This window comes from Micromesistius poutassou (assembly GCF_964030765.1).
Source record: "Micromesistius poutassou genome assembly, chromosome: 10".
Classification (NCBI taxonomy): domain Eukaryota; kingdom Metazoa; phylum Chordata; class Actinopteri; order Gadiformes; family Gadidae; genus Micromesistius; species Micromesistius poutassou.
Genome location: NC_140280.1, coordinates 14,697,789 through 14,713,493, shown reverse-complemented (window position 1 = coordinate 14,713,493; position 15,705 = coordinate 14,697,789). Strand labels below are relative to the sequence as shown.

At 48.6% G+C, this 15,705-nt stretch overlaps 2 protein-coding genes across 3 annotated transcripts in view; one reads left to right on the top strand and one right to left on the bottom strand.

The window, feature by feature from the left end:
• Window positions 1-501: 501 nt before the first annotated feature.
• On the top strand, window positions 502-8,721 carry samsn1b (SAM domain, SH3 domain and nuclear localisation signals 1b; the record flags this gene model as incomplete). Its single annotated transcript, XM_084473881.1, has 12 exons — window positions 502-525; window positions 1,705-1,842; window positions 2,170-2,210; window positions 2,340-2,374; window positions 2,510-2,580; window positions 3,423-3,549; window positions 3,645-4,117; window positions 5,814-5,931; window positions 6,837-6,988; window positions 7,600-7,800; window positions 8,052-8,202; window positions 8,537-8,721. 12 exons carry the CDS (start codon window positions 502-504, stop codon window positions 8,719-8,721), a joined length of 1,716 nt encoding a protein of 571 aa, XP_084330007.1.
• Window positions 8,722-8,805: 84 nt separating this feature from the next.
• gdpd5a (glycerophosphodiester phosphodiesterase domain containing 5a) overlaps window positions 8,806-15,705 on the bottom strand; it is a 22,610-nt gene continuing 15,710 nt past the window's right edge. Inside the window, exons 9-16 of one of the 2 annotated variants that reach the window (XM_084474420.1) lie at window positions 15,634-15,705; window positions 15,007-15,157; window positions 13,797-14,027; window positions 13,112-13,257; window positions 12,512-12,659; window positions 11,650-11,732; window positions 10,388-10,500; window positions 8,806-9,836 (exon numbers count right to left, since the gene is read on the bottom strand). The exon at window positions 15,634-15,705 is cut by the window's right edge and continues 11 nt beyond it. In XM_084474420.1, the coding sequence (XP_084330546.1) occupies window positions 9,751-9,836; window positions 10,388-10,500; window positions 11,650-11,732; window positions 12,512-12,659; window positions 13,112-13,257; window positions 13,797-14,027; window positions 15,007-15,157; window positions 15,634-15,705 (1,030 nt within the window). In that variant the 3' untranslated portion in view covers window positions 8,806-9,750. The remainder of the gene's footprint in view (window positions 9,837-10,387; window positions 10,501-11,649; window positions 11,733-12,511; window positions 12,660-13,111; window positions 13,258-13,796; window positions 14,028-15,006; window positions 15,158-15,633) is intronic. The other variant, XM_084474421.1, reaches the window with a different exon arrangement.

Sequence of the window (15,705 nt, the reverse complement as noted above, 5' to 3'; positions counted from 1 at the left end):
ACTCGGCCATTTATTGTATTTGTGTGATAATATTCATATATAATTACATTTTTGCAATATATGACCAAAGAATTTAGCCACTTGTCTCCCGTGATGAGTCTCTACTAGCCCCTCTGTCTCTTTATTAAAACCATTCTATGTCAACAGCAATAAACCGGAGAGCATGCGTCTCCGTGCCTTGTCGGGCCCATTGTCTGCGCTGCGTGTTACAGAGTGATATTATGTGGTGGCCTGGCGCTCTGCTCTGTCTTCTACCTCATCTATTGGATTATGCAAGGGATTTCAAACCAGGATTAGGCCACTGGGTGGTAGAGGGAGTAAGGGGGGGGGGGGGGTGTGTGTGCGTGCGGCCGCAGGGTGTGAGGGTGTGTGGGTCTTTGTGTGAGCCCCCAGTGAGTGGGTGAAAGTGTGTTTGTTGTCAATCCCAGAGGCCGCGCCATTCGGCTGCTCGTTTGGTCTTGGTCCGGCAACAGCAACAGAGACGGGCACTGGGCTTCAGACATGAACCTCTTCTGCTTCACGCTGGTAGGATCCTATCTATGATTTGTACTTCTTTCTACTTCCCAGCTCTACTTGTCTTGTTTGTTTATAAGCAAAGGAAACAGCTTCGTGATTTACTAATGTTATAGAATGGAGAATGGATTTGATGATTTCATTAATGGTGAAACAGTATGTAGGTTCTGGTGGAAAATAACAAATAGCTACAGAATAGTTTATCTTCATAAGAATCACGTTGCTACTTTAAAGTGAAAGTACATCTCCATGCTGAACTTTGCAGACACATGATGTGCTGGACATTGACTTACCAGGTTCTGGTAATCACTAGTTTAACATAGTGGTACCTATTTAGGGTAATGGTACAACCTGTGTTGCTAAAGGGCTTGGCTTTGTAAAATCCCATTAGCAACAGAAGCAATTTTGTTGTTAGTCTGTTTCTCCTTTGTATCAAATTAATTAAAATGGCATTGAGACTGTATTCAGTAATGAATAGTTTATTTACTCAGATGCTATCGATCATTGTGCATCAAACCATTTTGTGGATGAATGCTTCAAAACCGTCTCCCTAAACAGTGGCTATGCACCCGGTCTATTTTTGAATGTGTTGTTGATGTTTTGATGTTTTTCCCCCCCGACACAATCGTGTTTAGAGTACATATATATATCATCATATATATATATACATATATCATATAGGAAATAAGAAACGTGTGATGTTGGATTTGTATTGGTTTCTCTTGGTATGTTGCCCTTAGTAAGACAGCACATGGCTTGGCCACAGAACAACAAAGGGGGGCCAGAGCCCTATGAATGAGAAGGAGGTCATCTGAAAACACACACGCTGTGTGTCGACAATATGCAGCGTGGCTGTGGAGATGGGAGGCTGGGGGGTTTAGCAGCTTACCAAGAAGCCGTGTTGCAGTCTCACGCGACCAGCCGTCCCACCTTTAAGTGTCTGACCGTTTTTTTTCTAACTGATGGCCGCCTGAATCACACTGCAAAGTATTGATTATGATTGTGGGATCGTCATGGTTCACTGAGTAAGATAATGACATCACTGTGTAGGCCTTGTAGTTACATAACTCATTAATTCCGAGCCACGCTGAAAGATTAATATATTACGTATTTCATTAAGGCCCAGTGATGCAAACCGCCATTAAAACAAGGCTTCAATGTTGAAATCCTTGTTGCTTCCTTGTTGTCCAGGAGGGCTCCACAGACAACGTCTATGAGCCTCCATACCACAGCCAGGGCACCCAGGAAGTCCTCCCCAGGTCTGGCTACAGCCCTAGCTTGCTGAGGCGGACCCCGGACTGGGGCGGATCGGACCCATGCATCAGCTCTGTAAGTTAGCTCTCTGCGCAAGAGGCTGTTTACCCACAATGCATTGTGGGAGTCAAGTATGATTAAGAACAACATCAGTGTTATATTGTACACAGGTCAGGCTGTATAAGCTTGTATTCAAATAGTATCACAAAACTAGCAGGGCATTTGATTTACTCACATGATCAAGCAATGGTTTGATTATGGATTGTTGATTATTAACCCACAACGTCACCTCTAACTGGTCGAACGCAAGATCAAATCTTCTTTCCTTTCTTTCCTTCCTGACTTATTTTCCTTCTTGCTTCCTTCCGCGCTTCCTCCTGGTGTTTCCACAATGTATCCCAGGTTCATCACTCTCCAGCCAAACAGAAAAGACACAACAGAAGGTATCAGAAGAGACACTGAAAAGTGGATTTAAAAAAAATACTAATGTCCACTAATGCATTGCTTGCGATCATATTTGAATGGAACATATTGGAATGTTATTTTAAAAGTGACATTTCACACCATTTCAGATCACACAACCCACTGTCAGCCTTGGACCATAAAGGTTTGTTTATCTCATCTCAGCCACGGTGATTTGATGTTTGGCAGACAACACACAATATCATATTTTTCATTGAATTTTCAATATTTGACAGTCAGCTCTATCAAATGACACCTTGACTGTGTTGAAACCTTTCAGACAGTGAAGGAGGGGATGAGAACGCTGTAGAACTGGTCTCTGGAGTAGCAGACAGAGACTTGCCAACTCAGGTAAAACTCCATATCATATTCTCATTATCTCTGAGTCGTCACCAGTAGCTTCTCCATGGCAACGCAGAAACTCTCCGCCTCTCTCTGTAGCATCAGCACTACCAGAGCTCAGTGCGTTTCAGTTTGTCTACTGAATCCTGTGTACCCTGGTATACAGATCTCCCTAACCCTAACCCTAACCCTTCCAGTCTGGGTCTTTAGCCACTGAGACCAAAGAACAAATGAACAATATCGGTTCTAAAGAAGAAAAAGTTGGACGGGGGTCTAAAACTTATTCCAAAACACATGAGTCATTTAATTTATCTTTGGCAGTTTGTGTGTGAGGGGCAAAAAAATCCATCCGATCAATATTAATATCATACATTCTTTTCGGTGTCACATTTCTTTTATGGCATCTTCAGGCCCAATAAATCAGGGCCCTGGCAGACGCTTGGTCCGGCCGCCCTTTGCAGGGATCAGGAAGAAATGTAGACGTGAGCTAAATGTGACAGGCTCTGTGTGTGTTTGTGTGTGTGTGTGTGTGCCAGTGTGTGTGCGTGTGTATGTATGTGCGTGTGTGTGCGTGTGTTTGTGTGTCTCAGCCAGATCAGATTGACTGTGCACTTTAAGCCTCTTTCTATGAGTTTAGTGCTGTCCAGCACACTTGATTTGTGTTGTGTACAGTTTGTTCATGTGCTAATGTAATGGCATTTGGGCACATGTTGGGGTTAGAGTGACCTGGATGCTTAAACCCAACGACAAATAATAACTTTAATGAATGGTTTGGATAGGCTTGAACGGTCTTACTTTTTCATTTCACTGTCTAAAAATATCATTTTTTGACTGATCACTCATCCTCTCAGTTACAGAGTGAGGAACGTGATCTCCGGACGGCGGAACCACACAGAAAACTTAAAAGATTTCACCGGTTGTTGCTTGTCAAGCAGGCCGGTCAGAGAGAAGCAGGGCGAGGAAAGAACGAGTCAGAGAGTGACGGTGAGTCATTGTGGCCAATTGTGTAGAGTAACAATAATAATTTAAAAAAAAAGAGTCAAACTTAAAATCTTCCTTCTTGTCTTTGAAAGACTTGAAGAAAAGCGCGGCGTCGACCGCCGACAGCCCCCTCATGTCTTGCATGGGATTGGTCAGAAGGAGCGGGAGACGCTCTCCTCCATCGCCGGGGCAACGGCGTCTGGGCCAAGGTAAACACAAAAAGGGCAGGGTTGGAGGCGAGGAAGAGGGACGAGAACAAGAAGAGGATGAAGGAGATGGAGGAGGGAGGCTGCGGAGGAGGAGCGGCGGTCCTCCCTGTCTCTACTGGAGTCCCGGGGGCCCTCCACAGACGGGGACAGCTGCCTCCGTCTGCACCACACCACACAGAGCTCCCCCGGAGCCCTGGGACTACGTCTATCACGAGGCCCTCGTGGCCAGGATTGCGCAGTGGGATCCGAGCGAGGGGGTGGCAGGCGGTCTGAAGAGCCAACGACCAGCTACACCATCTTCCCCATCACCAGCTCCCCCGTCCCTGAGAGATGAAGAAGACGCTGCAGAGTCCCCTGTAAGCTAGGCTGTGTTGGTTTCTGATTCTGATTATTGATGTTATGAGTATCTTAGTTACAGCTTTACTATTACATAACTTAGTTATTAGTTTTGTTATTTCCGGTAATCAGCGAAAAAAATTTTACCACTCTAATGATGCGCTACTGATGCACCCTGGGTGAAATATTGGGATTCAGGTTGCAATAATGTAGTTCGTTAAAAAAATGTACATATTGTGCTTGTTCCGGTCCTTTTAAACAATAGTGCGTTACCATGGCAGCCCCACAGCAGGGCTCTTTGAGGGTTGTTTCTCTAACGGCCCTCTGGTCACTGTTGGGAGGTGAGCCAAGAGTTAATGTAACAGCCGGTCCATTCTGGGCCCTGGATGACCGCTAAAATTAAATCTAACGACCCGCCCCTGAAAGAAACGCTTCATCGCTTCAATGCAGTGTCTTGTCGGCCTTGATGGGCGCTTACACAGGAACGCTGATTATCTTGTTCAATTACAGCGTTGTGGTGCTGCAGCAGACCAGGAGATGACAGGTGGCCGAGGAAATGACCAAACAATTACAATCACAACAACAGCCATAATCTGGCACCATCTTTTTCTGTTTAACTCGAGATTCGTAATGCTAACTCAAGAACACACAAAGATAAGAAACGAACTAACTAACAACGGGGAGATAAATAAGTACGAAAGAAAGAAAGAAACAGAAAAGGACAAATAAAGCAAGGGGGGGAAAAAAACCCACAGAAAACGACAGAAATAAATCTGGCTCGGGACACTGAACTAACGCTCCCATCTGTGCTTGTTTGTGTTTGTGTTGTGGCTCCACGTGGGGCAGACATAAACACAGTAGTAGGCCGCTATACTGCACCCATCTGTCACCATTCAGCAGCACATTTCCACCCCCTCCTCCCACGGCACACACTGAGAGCGGGACGATCCGGCGCCCTCTGATACCACGCGGCACGAATAAGGCCGGGGAACGGCCCCTCCATGGAAGAAGTCATGCGTTAAAGCAAAGTTATGAAGGAATAAATTGCCCTAATGTGTGACAGTGGGTAACGTCGAACGGCCGTTCTGTTTTGTTCAACGGGGGTTCAAGAGTCGAGTCCCGGGCGCAGGTAGCAATCTGAGGAGGGGGATGAAGGCTGTTCCACAATGTGCTCAGGAGGACAGCGACGGGGGCCAGGAAGAGAGGGCCCAGAATAGAAGAGAAGCAGTTCAAAATCACAGAGCATGCATGAGACTAGTTGGCTACCAAATGCTATTATAATAGAATTATATTATTATTATTATGTCATTTAGAAGATGCTGTCATTCAAAGTAATTTACGTTGAAGAGCAAGATGGGCAGGCGTTTGGGGACAGACGGCTACAAGGAGAGGTTCAGCACACACCAAAGCCCTCTTCAGCCCTCATCTAAAACAAGCCAAGAGACTCCATCCTGATTAAGGTTTTTGCTGGCCAGAGGAAAACGTGCGTGTCCTGGAAGTGTGTGTGCGTGTCCTTGTTTAAACCAGGGCACCCGAAGTGACCACAACAATCTCAACAGGTCACCCCCCCACACCTTTCTGATTGGCCGGACTCCATTCTATTCCTTCCCAGTGTCCTTAGTGGAAGAGTCACGATGCTGGGTGACGGCAGGCTGGAGAGATGAAGTAAGAAAGAAAGAACGGTATAATAAGCCTATTGGGTTTGTTTTGACACAGAGCGAGGAGCGGGGGGACAAGATCAGCAGAGGCCAGGTGTCGCCTGGAGGACAGCAGAGGCGTTCCAGTAACTTGTCAGAAAGCCTGGACAGTCTCAACAGTGGACGAAGCTCTTCAAGTAAGCTCCTTCACGCTCCGTATGCCGTAAGGCACACAGCCAGTAAGCAGTACTGCCAATCAATGATAACAGCAACGTCATGCCTTACAAGGTGGACTTTTTCCATCTTATGGAACTAATATTACCAATCAGAACAGGGATTCTAGTGACTTAACGCTAAACAATATCCAGATTTCTTCTAAATATATTAAGCTATATATGTTGCAAATTTGGCACTTCACAAAATGAACAATAGGTTAGCTATGCTGCCCACTAATAAACTAAAACCTCAGGAAGGTTTTAGTTTACAATACCTGATACAATAGCTGGGTTCGAAATCGTTCCCTATCACGGATATAGTGCACTATATCGGGTGCTCGCCATTTTGTAGTGCTGTTCGAATTCCCAGCGGTTAATTTCATTCACTATATAGTGCACTATAAAATACCCCAAATTTGAGTGAACACGATGTTCCCTACATGTTACTCCCGTATACCACAATGCAATGCGGGCGCATTTACTGATGCAAATGACGTTCAGAAACGTTCAGCGGAGTGTCCGAATTCTCGTTTGTTCGTTCCCTATATAGTTCACTATATCATAAACACTATATAGGGGATAGTGAGTGAGGGAATAGGGAACGATTTGGAACACAGCTAATGCCTGTTTCTGATTGACTCAAAACGGGCCCCCAGGTGTTATGAAACGATCGGTTAGCCACTACAGGCTACTTCAAGTGGCTCGAGCGTCCCACGTGTGACGTCACTAAAGGGCACATTTTGAAATGAGTCAAATTCAATGAACTGAATGTAACGGCTGATCGTCGTCACACACGGTGGTCAAAAAGGTCCCTTTTAGAATCCCCCCCCCCAGACCCTCGTCATCCTTCACCGGTCTGACGTGTTCCCCCCCCCCCCCCCCCCCAGGCGGCGTCACCAGCGGCTCCGTCTGCTCCAGCAACAGGAACAGTCTGAGGACGGAGGAGGAGCTCCTCCCCCCGGCGCGCTTCTGCGCCCGAGCCAGGGTCCACACCGACTTCGTGCCCAGTCCGTACGACACCGAGTCGCTGAGGCTCAAGGTAAACCTCGCCGCGCCCGCCCAGAGGTCTTTGGGTCTGAATGCAAGCCGACGGTTCCGCCGACCCCCCCAGTGCGACGGTCCCAGTCACTGGTAACTGGTAGGGTGAGCCGTACGTCACACGTCTGTGTACACCCTCCCATGTGCGATGTCACTAGAAGCTCGGTTTTGAGAAAGGGGCTTGTGATGCAGTGGCGGTTCTAGGGAGGGGGGCCAGGGGGGGCCAGTGCCCCCGTAACTCTGAGTCCGGCCCCCCCTGTGGCCCCCCCCAAACGAGCCAACCCCACCCCCCGTCAACAATCGCGCCCGCAATAGCGCTCGTCCGCGATCCCCCCCCCCACCCCCCCGCCGACAATCGCGCCTGCAGCAGCGCTCGTCCGCGATCCAACCCCCCCTCCCCCCCCCCGTCAACAATTTGGTTTGTGCCCCTCTAACAGAAAAGCCGGCCCCATCTCGGCCCCCATTAAAACCGGTCTAGAATCGCTACTGTTGTGATGGCTCGCGAACCGAGTCGACGGTGAGCAGGCAGGGCGGGGATGTTATTGAACATATGAGGGCGTTTTGAGGCCACCGAGGAGCCCTCTGACAACGCCTCTGTGCCCCCTCGCTCAGGTGGGAGATGTGATCGACGTCATCGCCAAACCCACCATGGGCACATGGAGAGGCATGTTGAACGGCGATATAGGAAGCTTCAAGTTTGTCTACGTGGACGTCCTGGAGCACAGGGCGTCCGACAAGTTCCAAAGCCGTAGACCCTGCGGCAAATCCAGACCGGAGACCCTGGAGGAGCTGCTGAAGCAGCACAGCTTGGGGGTATGGCTCACAACTAATAGTAGCAGTACTGAAATGTCATTATTGTTTACCTTCACCTTTAGTCATTGAGCAGACGCTGCTTTCAATAGTGACCCCCAGCTGAGGGTGACACCACTGCACTTTTGTGCTGTACAGCCATGTTTCCATGGACACCACCCACCGAGATCGCTATTGGGCATGAATATAATTCGTTCTATGGAATTTCTTTTTTTTTTTTTTTTCTTGTTTTGTTTTTGTTGTTGTCGGAGCAGGAGTGCAGCAGCATCCTTCGTCTCCATGGTTACCAAGCGGTAGAGGACCTGGCGAGGCTGAGGGGTCGCAGCCCGGCCGAGCTGAACGAGATCGGTCCAGACAATAGACGTCGATCGCTCGCCGCTGCGGAGTCGCTACAAGAACCACCACGTGAGTCATGGTAGAAATCACTGGAAGAAAACTGACGGGAGGATTCAATTAGTCTCCGTTTCTACGGGTCGGATACGGGATGTTAAAGCAGTAGGGCCGCATAGGGATCGACTAACAAGCATAGGGTTTACGGACAGCGGATGCTGTAGCTGGGCCCAGGTAGATCCAATCTGGGATCGGCGAGATACAATCTGGCCGGGAATACAGGTTGAAAGGCAGAGGGAAGGACACGCGGCACGTCGGAATCGAACTAGGGTCAATACAAGAGCACGCTAACTTGTTGTCCGCATTGACGGCACACAGGAACACATGTATTTTGTTGCCGTCCTGACAGGTGGTCGTGAACGGCACCAGGGATCCGAGACCCCCAGTGAGAGCAGCATGATGGATGCAAGGGCCCGGCCCCGAGATTCTGGCTGCCACATGCCTTCAGACTGCTCCGATAACGGCAGAGACGACTCAGAGATAAACTTCCTCAACGTTTCTTCTCCTACACTGGATCAGATATCTGCGGTGTGAAATAAACGTTGCTTTGTAGACACATAAGGCAGTACGCTGTTTTCATTTCAAAATGATATGTAAATACATCTTTACTTACACAAAAACACTTTTAATTATTAGTTTTCCAGTTTAACAACATAAAATACGTATATATATAAATACAGTAACAAGTACCTCTTTTATTGGACTAAAATACAAACTTTTACAACATCCTAAGTATTCATTAAAGAAGGCAGCCTTGTGAAAGTTAAAATACGTAACATTCACTAAAATGAACCGGTCATGGCATAAGAGAACAGAGGCCAACATTTTAAACTGAAATGTCATGGCTATGGATTGATCAAATAATACCGCCATCACTATCTTCAACATTCACATTAAAATGTGTCAACAAAGTTAGCATAAACGCATAAATCCAAGCCATGAAAATCCTCTTAGAGGGAAACATTAAAAATGCACAGGAATATTTACACTGATTTGAAATACGGAGCGAAATACAATGCTTTCATTCTGTTACAAAACAATAGCAAAATAGGTGACCTGGGAAAATATAGAAACGACCAATACATTTTTCATGACCTGAAATAAAGCGTCTGAAAAGGTCACTCAAGCGAGCACAAATCTTAGTTTGTTCCTTGTTTACTCTACTGATAAACCCTATTGTCAAATGGCTCTCTAACCTTCTACCTACACCTATGTAGAACTGCAAAGCAGAGTGTGACTGGCTCAATCCGTTTAAAGTCTCTAAGAATCAACATATATTACCTATTTACTGAACCATGAACTGTACAGCTTGTAGCAATACTCGATATGCAAAGCGGGAAAGGTTGGATTAATTTACCAAAGTAATTACAGTGCTTATAACTGAGCTAACATTTATGTCGCCATTACATTGTACACAAGCCACTCAAAACAGCATAACCTGGTACAAAGTCAGGATTTGGGCAGTTAGAAATCTCTCAACAGACGAAGGTATCGTTAAGTCCTATTCAAGTGACCTTCATGCAATGCCATGAAAGTAGCATTTCTTCCTCTGGTTTCATATATTCAGTGGCCACCACATGAGTAGCTCGCATAGCCATTCTCCAGGTTGAGCGACAGATCCTCCGTACTGTTCAGCCCATTGTTGAGTTCTGGAGTGGAAAAGAGATACGATATTTATAACAGCATCAATATTAAACATGTGCTGAATGACGCGGCGCGCTTGAACAAACATTTGCTATGAAAGGGTGTCGCTGCGTCTTCATCGCACCTCCATGGTATTTCATTGAATGAATTATTGAACGAAACTGCTGCTTCTGTATCGTAGTTGCACCAAGTCTATGGAAGCGCTCATATGTTGTTTGATTCCGGATAGATCTAACTTATTAAAGGCTGTTGGGCATGCAGTATGTTTAAGGCCTTGCAAGTTTCAGTCTGGGAGATAAACATGGAAGGACTGGTGCTGGCAGTCTGCTCACTATATTGCATTGGGGTGTACATTCTGCCCTCTAGTGGTAGGTAAATGACAGCGTTAACACCAGAGTCCATATTTCCTAGTTAAACACATGTTAAGACACTACACATGACTTAATAGCTATATGACACATGGATACATTAAATACAATTATAGCACTGTGTGTGTGTGTGTGTGTGTGTGTGTGTGTGATTGTGACACTCCTGAGCCGTCTCCAAAAAGGCGTACCAGAGAAGATGAGCTTCTCCTTCATGACGTTGACGTCTCGACTAGCCCGGCGCGTCACGGCGCTCAGCATGATGTGCTCCGGGTTGTAGTTCTGCATGCCACTCATCTTCCATCTGAAAGACACACACACACACACACACACGCACACACCCACACACACGCAATGCAACACAACGTGCGCAGCATGACACACAATACACCAGTGAAACACTACACCACAGATCTGTGTCATTGTTACAACAGTTGTTATCACACTGCATGTTCCTACAGGAGTTTCTGACAATGCAATGCATCAAATCTGTGTTGGGGGGGGAGAGTTGGAGCAAGGATGTTAGTGGTGGTCGGGGGGGTTGGATACTGAGGCCATGTCCACTCAATTCAAGTAACATAAACTTTTATTCAGCATTTTCCACCAATGTAAGGTTGTGTGTGCGTTTTGAAAATGTTCTCCAAAAGATTACGGATCTGAAGGAGTGTGTTTCTGAAGAAGATGACATATGATTGTGCGTGACCAAGACATCAGTGGCTGGCTGAAGTGTTCCAAGGGACTACATGAAACGGTGAAAACGTGTTATAGTGTAGATGGACAGGTGAAACTGGTGAAAACACTAGAAAAACGCTTCACATGTAAACAATGTTTCTGCAGCTTCATAGTGGTGAGATAACCTGAAACCCGGGAACAATACCTCACCACCACACACTGCAGTGCCAAAACAAGAGCTGGATCACTAGAATACAGGGGCCTGGGGGGGGGGGGGGGGGGGGGGGGGGGGGGTTGGTGGGGGTGTGAAGGGGATGAGGTGAGGTGGGGGGGGGGGGGGTCTCTCCAAGCAGCACAAGGGAGGAAAGACGAGGCGGCGAGAAAGAAAGCAGTTACCTGATCATATGATAGCTGACCGGCAAAGCACAGAGGAAGAAGGTAAAGACAGATAGAAAGAGCAAAATAAGAAGGAGAGAGAGAGAGAGAGAGAGAGAGAGAGAGAGCGAGCGAGAGCGAGAGAGAGTCAGAAAGATGGGAATGAAGAAAAAAAAGGATCATGTGACGAACACACAAACGGTGGTGGAGGTGAAGAAGAAGAAGAAGAAGAAGAAGAGAAGAACAGATCAAAATCAAATCCAGAGCAGAAGTCTTGGTGAGTGAGTGCAGTGGCGGACAGACTTGAACGAGGGCCGAGGGCCGAGGGCCGAGGCGGTGCCCGCTATCTGCCGGGGTGGCGTGTGGGGCGGGGAGCGGGGAGCGCTGGGCGGGGCCTCCAGCTTACTTTTGGAAGGAGAAGATCACCAGCACTACGACGATGGACACCAGATCCGACGTGATCCAGATGAAGCAGTAAGCACTCTGGCTCTGGGAGACGAGGGGAGGAAAACAAACAGATTATCAGCTCACACACCAGCCGGGTTTAGGGGGTGGCGGGGGGACCATAATCCCCCGGTAATATGAATATGCTTCAGCCCCTCCAGATAGCATAGCCCTCTGACTAGAACAATACTTACTGAATGTATATCATGAAGACATTTCTTCCCAAGTTGTCAAGCCCCGCGGACCTACTGCCATTGTGACAGTTGCTTCCCCCTAATTCACTCTTTGTTTTAGACTCTAAAAGCACGTTGCTCTAAAATACAGCCCGACGTCAAGATGAGTTCAAGGTGCGTTCAAGGGGCAAAACCACAAGCTCTATATATGATAATGCCCATTTGAATTTGAATTTGAATATCTTGCTCTCTCTCTCTCTCTCTCTAGCTACCCCTGGTGTCTTCTCCATGACCTTGGATGTTGAGTTGTGTGTGTGTGTGTGTGTGTCTGTGCGTATGCGTATGCATGTGCTTGTGTGTGTGTGTGTGTGTTTGTGTGTGTGTGTGTGTGTGTGTGAGTGTGTTTGCAGGTGTGTGAAGGTGTGTGTGTGTGTGTGTGTGTGTGTGTGTGAGTGTGTGTTTGCGTGCGTGTGTGAAGGTGTGTGCGTGCATGCATGAGTGAGTGAGTGTGTTTGTGCGTGCGTGCGCGAAGGTGTGTGAGTGCGTGCGTGCGTGCGCGAAGGTGTGTGAGTGTGTGTGTTTGCGTGCATGCGTGCATGTGTGCGTGCGTGTGTGCGTGCGTGTGTGTGTGTGCGCGTGCGTGTTGTTTACCATGAGCCAGATGGGGTAAGGCACCTTGCGGAGGTCCTGGGGGGCGTCGGAGGAGACAGAAGCCACCCCGCTGCACCACAGGAGGGAGTAGAGCCACGCCTCATTCACCGGGTAGACGGTCACACTCACGTTATTGGCCAGGTACTCCCTGGGGGGGCGGGACAGGGGAGCACAGCGTCACGCCACCACAGTCTGCTGCTGCTGCTTCTTTTGGCTGACTTAGAAAAAAAGCTATCGAAACAAAATGTAATTCATCGGGCGCTGCGGTGCACACAGGTTTTAAGAGTGGCCGTGTCTGATTGGTTCAATCGGCTTCCATTTAACGTGACCAAACCAGGCGAGAGAGAGAGAGATAATACTGATTCATTTTTACTCTTTGGTTCCCTTTGAATTGATCAATGAATGGGTTTGGTCGTTTAACTGGTAAACAGGCCTCCTTAATGGGTCGTGTGCTCCAGATAATCACGTGCTAATTGCTAAGATGGATTCCCTCCAATGACAGAAGAACATCCCGCTTTAAACACAATGATTAACTCCAGAGCTCCAGACTCTCTGTGGCACAGGGCCTTGTCCCCCGGAGGGCAGTGTGCACGGCCTTACTGCAGCTCTCGGTGGCTGGCCTTGCTGTAGTGCAGCGTCAGGCTGCTGACTCCCCTCTGCCTCATCTCCTCCAGCGACAGCGTCTCGTCGGCCGCCTGCTGCAGCCCCCGCACGCGGCCCCGGTCCGTGTCGGGGGTCCACGTCACCTGGGGACAGCACCGCAGACAGCGTGTCGGTTAAGCAGCGAGACACAACGGGTGCGTTGCCGGTGAAGGTGGAAGAATGGAGATGGAAGAAATGTGCGTGGCTTTTTTTTTTAAACGTGTTCTCTGGGAGTTCGCACGAGTCTGGCTGGTCACAGAGTAATAATCCAAATGGATGACATTACTACGGTTAGTATGGTGAGCACTGCTTAGTTTGCCGTCCTGAGATCCGAATGACTTCATACATTACACATTTTCAACTACTGAGACAGCAAACACTGGAAATATTTCCAGTGTTTGCAGTTTTACTAATAACAACACAACAAAACCCTTAATTACCAATCCTATATATTCGCCTGGACAAACGCAAACCGCCACGAAACACGTCCGACGAGGACAAAAGGTAGAAACGCGATACGGTAACATGCACTCGAAACTGGAAGCCACCGCGTACATGGAGACCACAGCAGGACAGACACACCCAACGCAGCCACTGTGTGTTATGTGTGTGTGACAGAGGGGGGTGCGGGATGTGGACCTACAGTCCTCACCCTCTTCTGGGGGATGCCGGAGCGCTGGATGACCCAGAGGGTGTCCATGAACCAGCTGCGGTGGCGGGGGTGCTGGGGCGGCGGGCGGCGCACGTTGAGCAGGGCCGAGCGGTTGGCGCGGGCCGCCAGGCGCAGCATCTCCACCAGGGGGCACACCGTCTGGTTGCCCGCCCGGCCGCGCTCCTTGGCCGTCAGCGAGCCCGCCGTCCAGTAGGGGTCGCTCTGACAGAGAGGGAGAGAGAGACACACAGAGAGAGAGAGAGAGAGGGAGAGAGAGACACAGAGGGAGAGGGAGAGAGAGACACAGAGAGAGAGAGAGAGAGGGAGAGAGAGACACAGAGGGAGAGGGAGAGAGAGACACAGAGAGAGAGGGAGAGAGACACAGAGAGAGAGGGAGAGAGAGACAGAGAGAGCGAGAGAGACACACAGAGGGGGGGAGAAACACACAAAGAGGGGGAGAGACACAGAGAGAGGGAGAGAGACACATTGAAAGAGAGGGAGAGAGACACAGAGAGTGAGAGGGAGACACAGAGAGTGGGAGGGAGGAGACACACAAAGAGGGAGAGAGACACACAGAGAGGGAGAGAAAGAAAAAAGAGAGAGAGGATAGGAAAGATAGAAAGAAAGAAAGTAAAAAGAAAAGATTTTAACCTGCTTTCTTTTTTCTATTAACCACTTCAAAAGTAGCAAATAATACAAATTATGAAATGGGTGACACGAATGAATATAGAAAACCTGAGGATATCAGTTTCTATGTGATATCCTATCTGGATGGGTTGTTCTTTTGGAGCACTTTGTCCAGCGGACGCAGAGACACACGCATTTATCCAGTCTACACTAGACCACTAGGTTCTCTGTTTGACGCCTAACTAGAGCCATTAAATACTGCCCCTTAGACTTAGTGAGATGCTGTGATGGGGACTGGGCGCCTGCACACCCCCGTCGCTCTGATAATGAAGCGAGTTTTGCTCACCCTTTGGGGGTAAGGCGGTGTCATCAATATAAGGCCTGTCAAGCCAGAGACCGAAAACCTTGATTAAGAGCTATACAAATAAAACCGACCCGGCCACAATGTGAGGCCGCAAATAAAGGAGTCTAGTCAGTGACCTAATAAGACAGAACAATGACCATGCATCACAGGGCAGATGCAGAAGAGGGGGCTCTCTCCGGAGGATACGGGGGGGGGGGGGTGAGCGAGTACCTCCAGGAACCACTGTCCGGCGTTCAGCGCGCGCAGGTCGGTCCAGTTGAAGGAGGAGGCGGCGTCGTGCTGCCGGGACGGGAACACCTTGCCCACGTCCGTCGTCCTCCGCAGGGTGTCGTCCCGCATCAGGAAGGGCACGCCGTCCTCGCTGTGGGACGCGCCCGATCGCGGCATTAGATAGCGGCGGTCCGTTAGTAGGGACGGGACGGTTCGGCCGATTGAGCGATTGCATTGACATTAGCGGCAGCCTTTTGATCTGATAGAGGAGACGACGAACGTGTCGAGCTGATCCGAGTTAAGTAGTGAGAAGAAGGGAGCGATGTTCCGCCTGGTTATCGGAACCTCATCAGGGCTGGACATCGTCGCGAGGGCATCATGCATTAAAGCCAAATTATCTTAATGACTTAATTACTGGTGGTTATTAATGACATTATTCATCACTATTATGAATTACTACCTTCATTAAGGGCCGACAAGGTGTTGCATTCAAGGTTCTCCTGACATGAATAATAACGCTGCCCTTGTCTGGCGCTCACCCCTGGCTGTTGAACCAGGCCGGACTACGCTGTGGTTACGGTGTTATTGATGGTGTTGTTATGGCGTGGTTAATGGGGGGCCGCTGACCTGATGGTGACGTCCGCTTGCAGGGAGCTCACTCCCTGCTGCAGGGCTCTGTTGAAGGACACCATGGTGTTC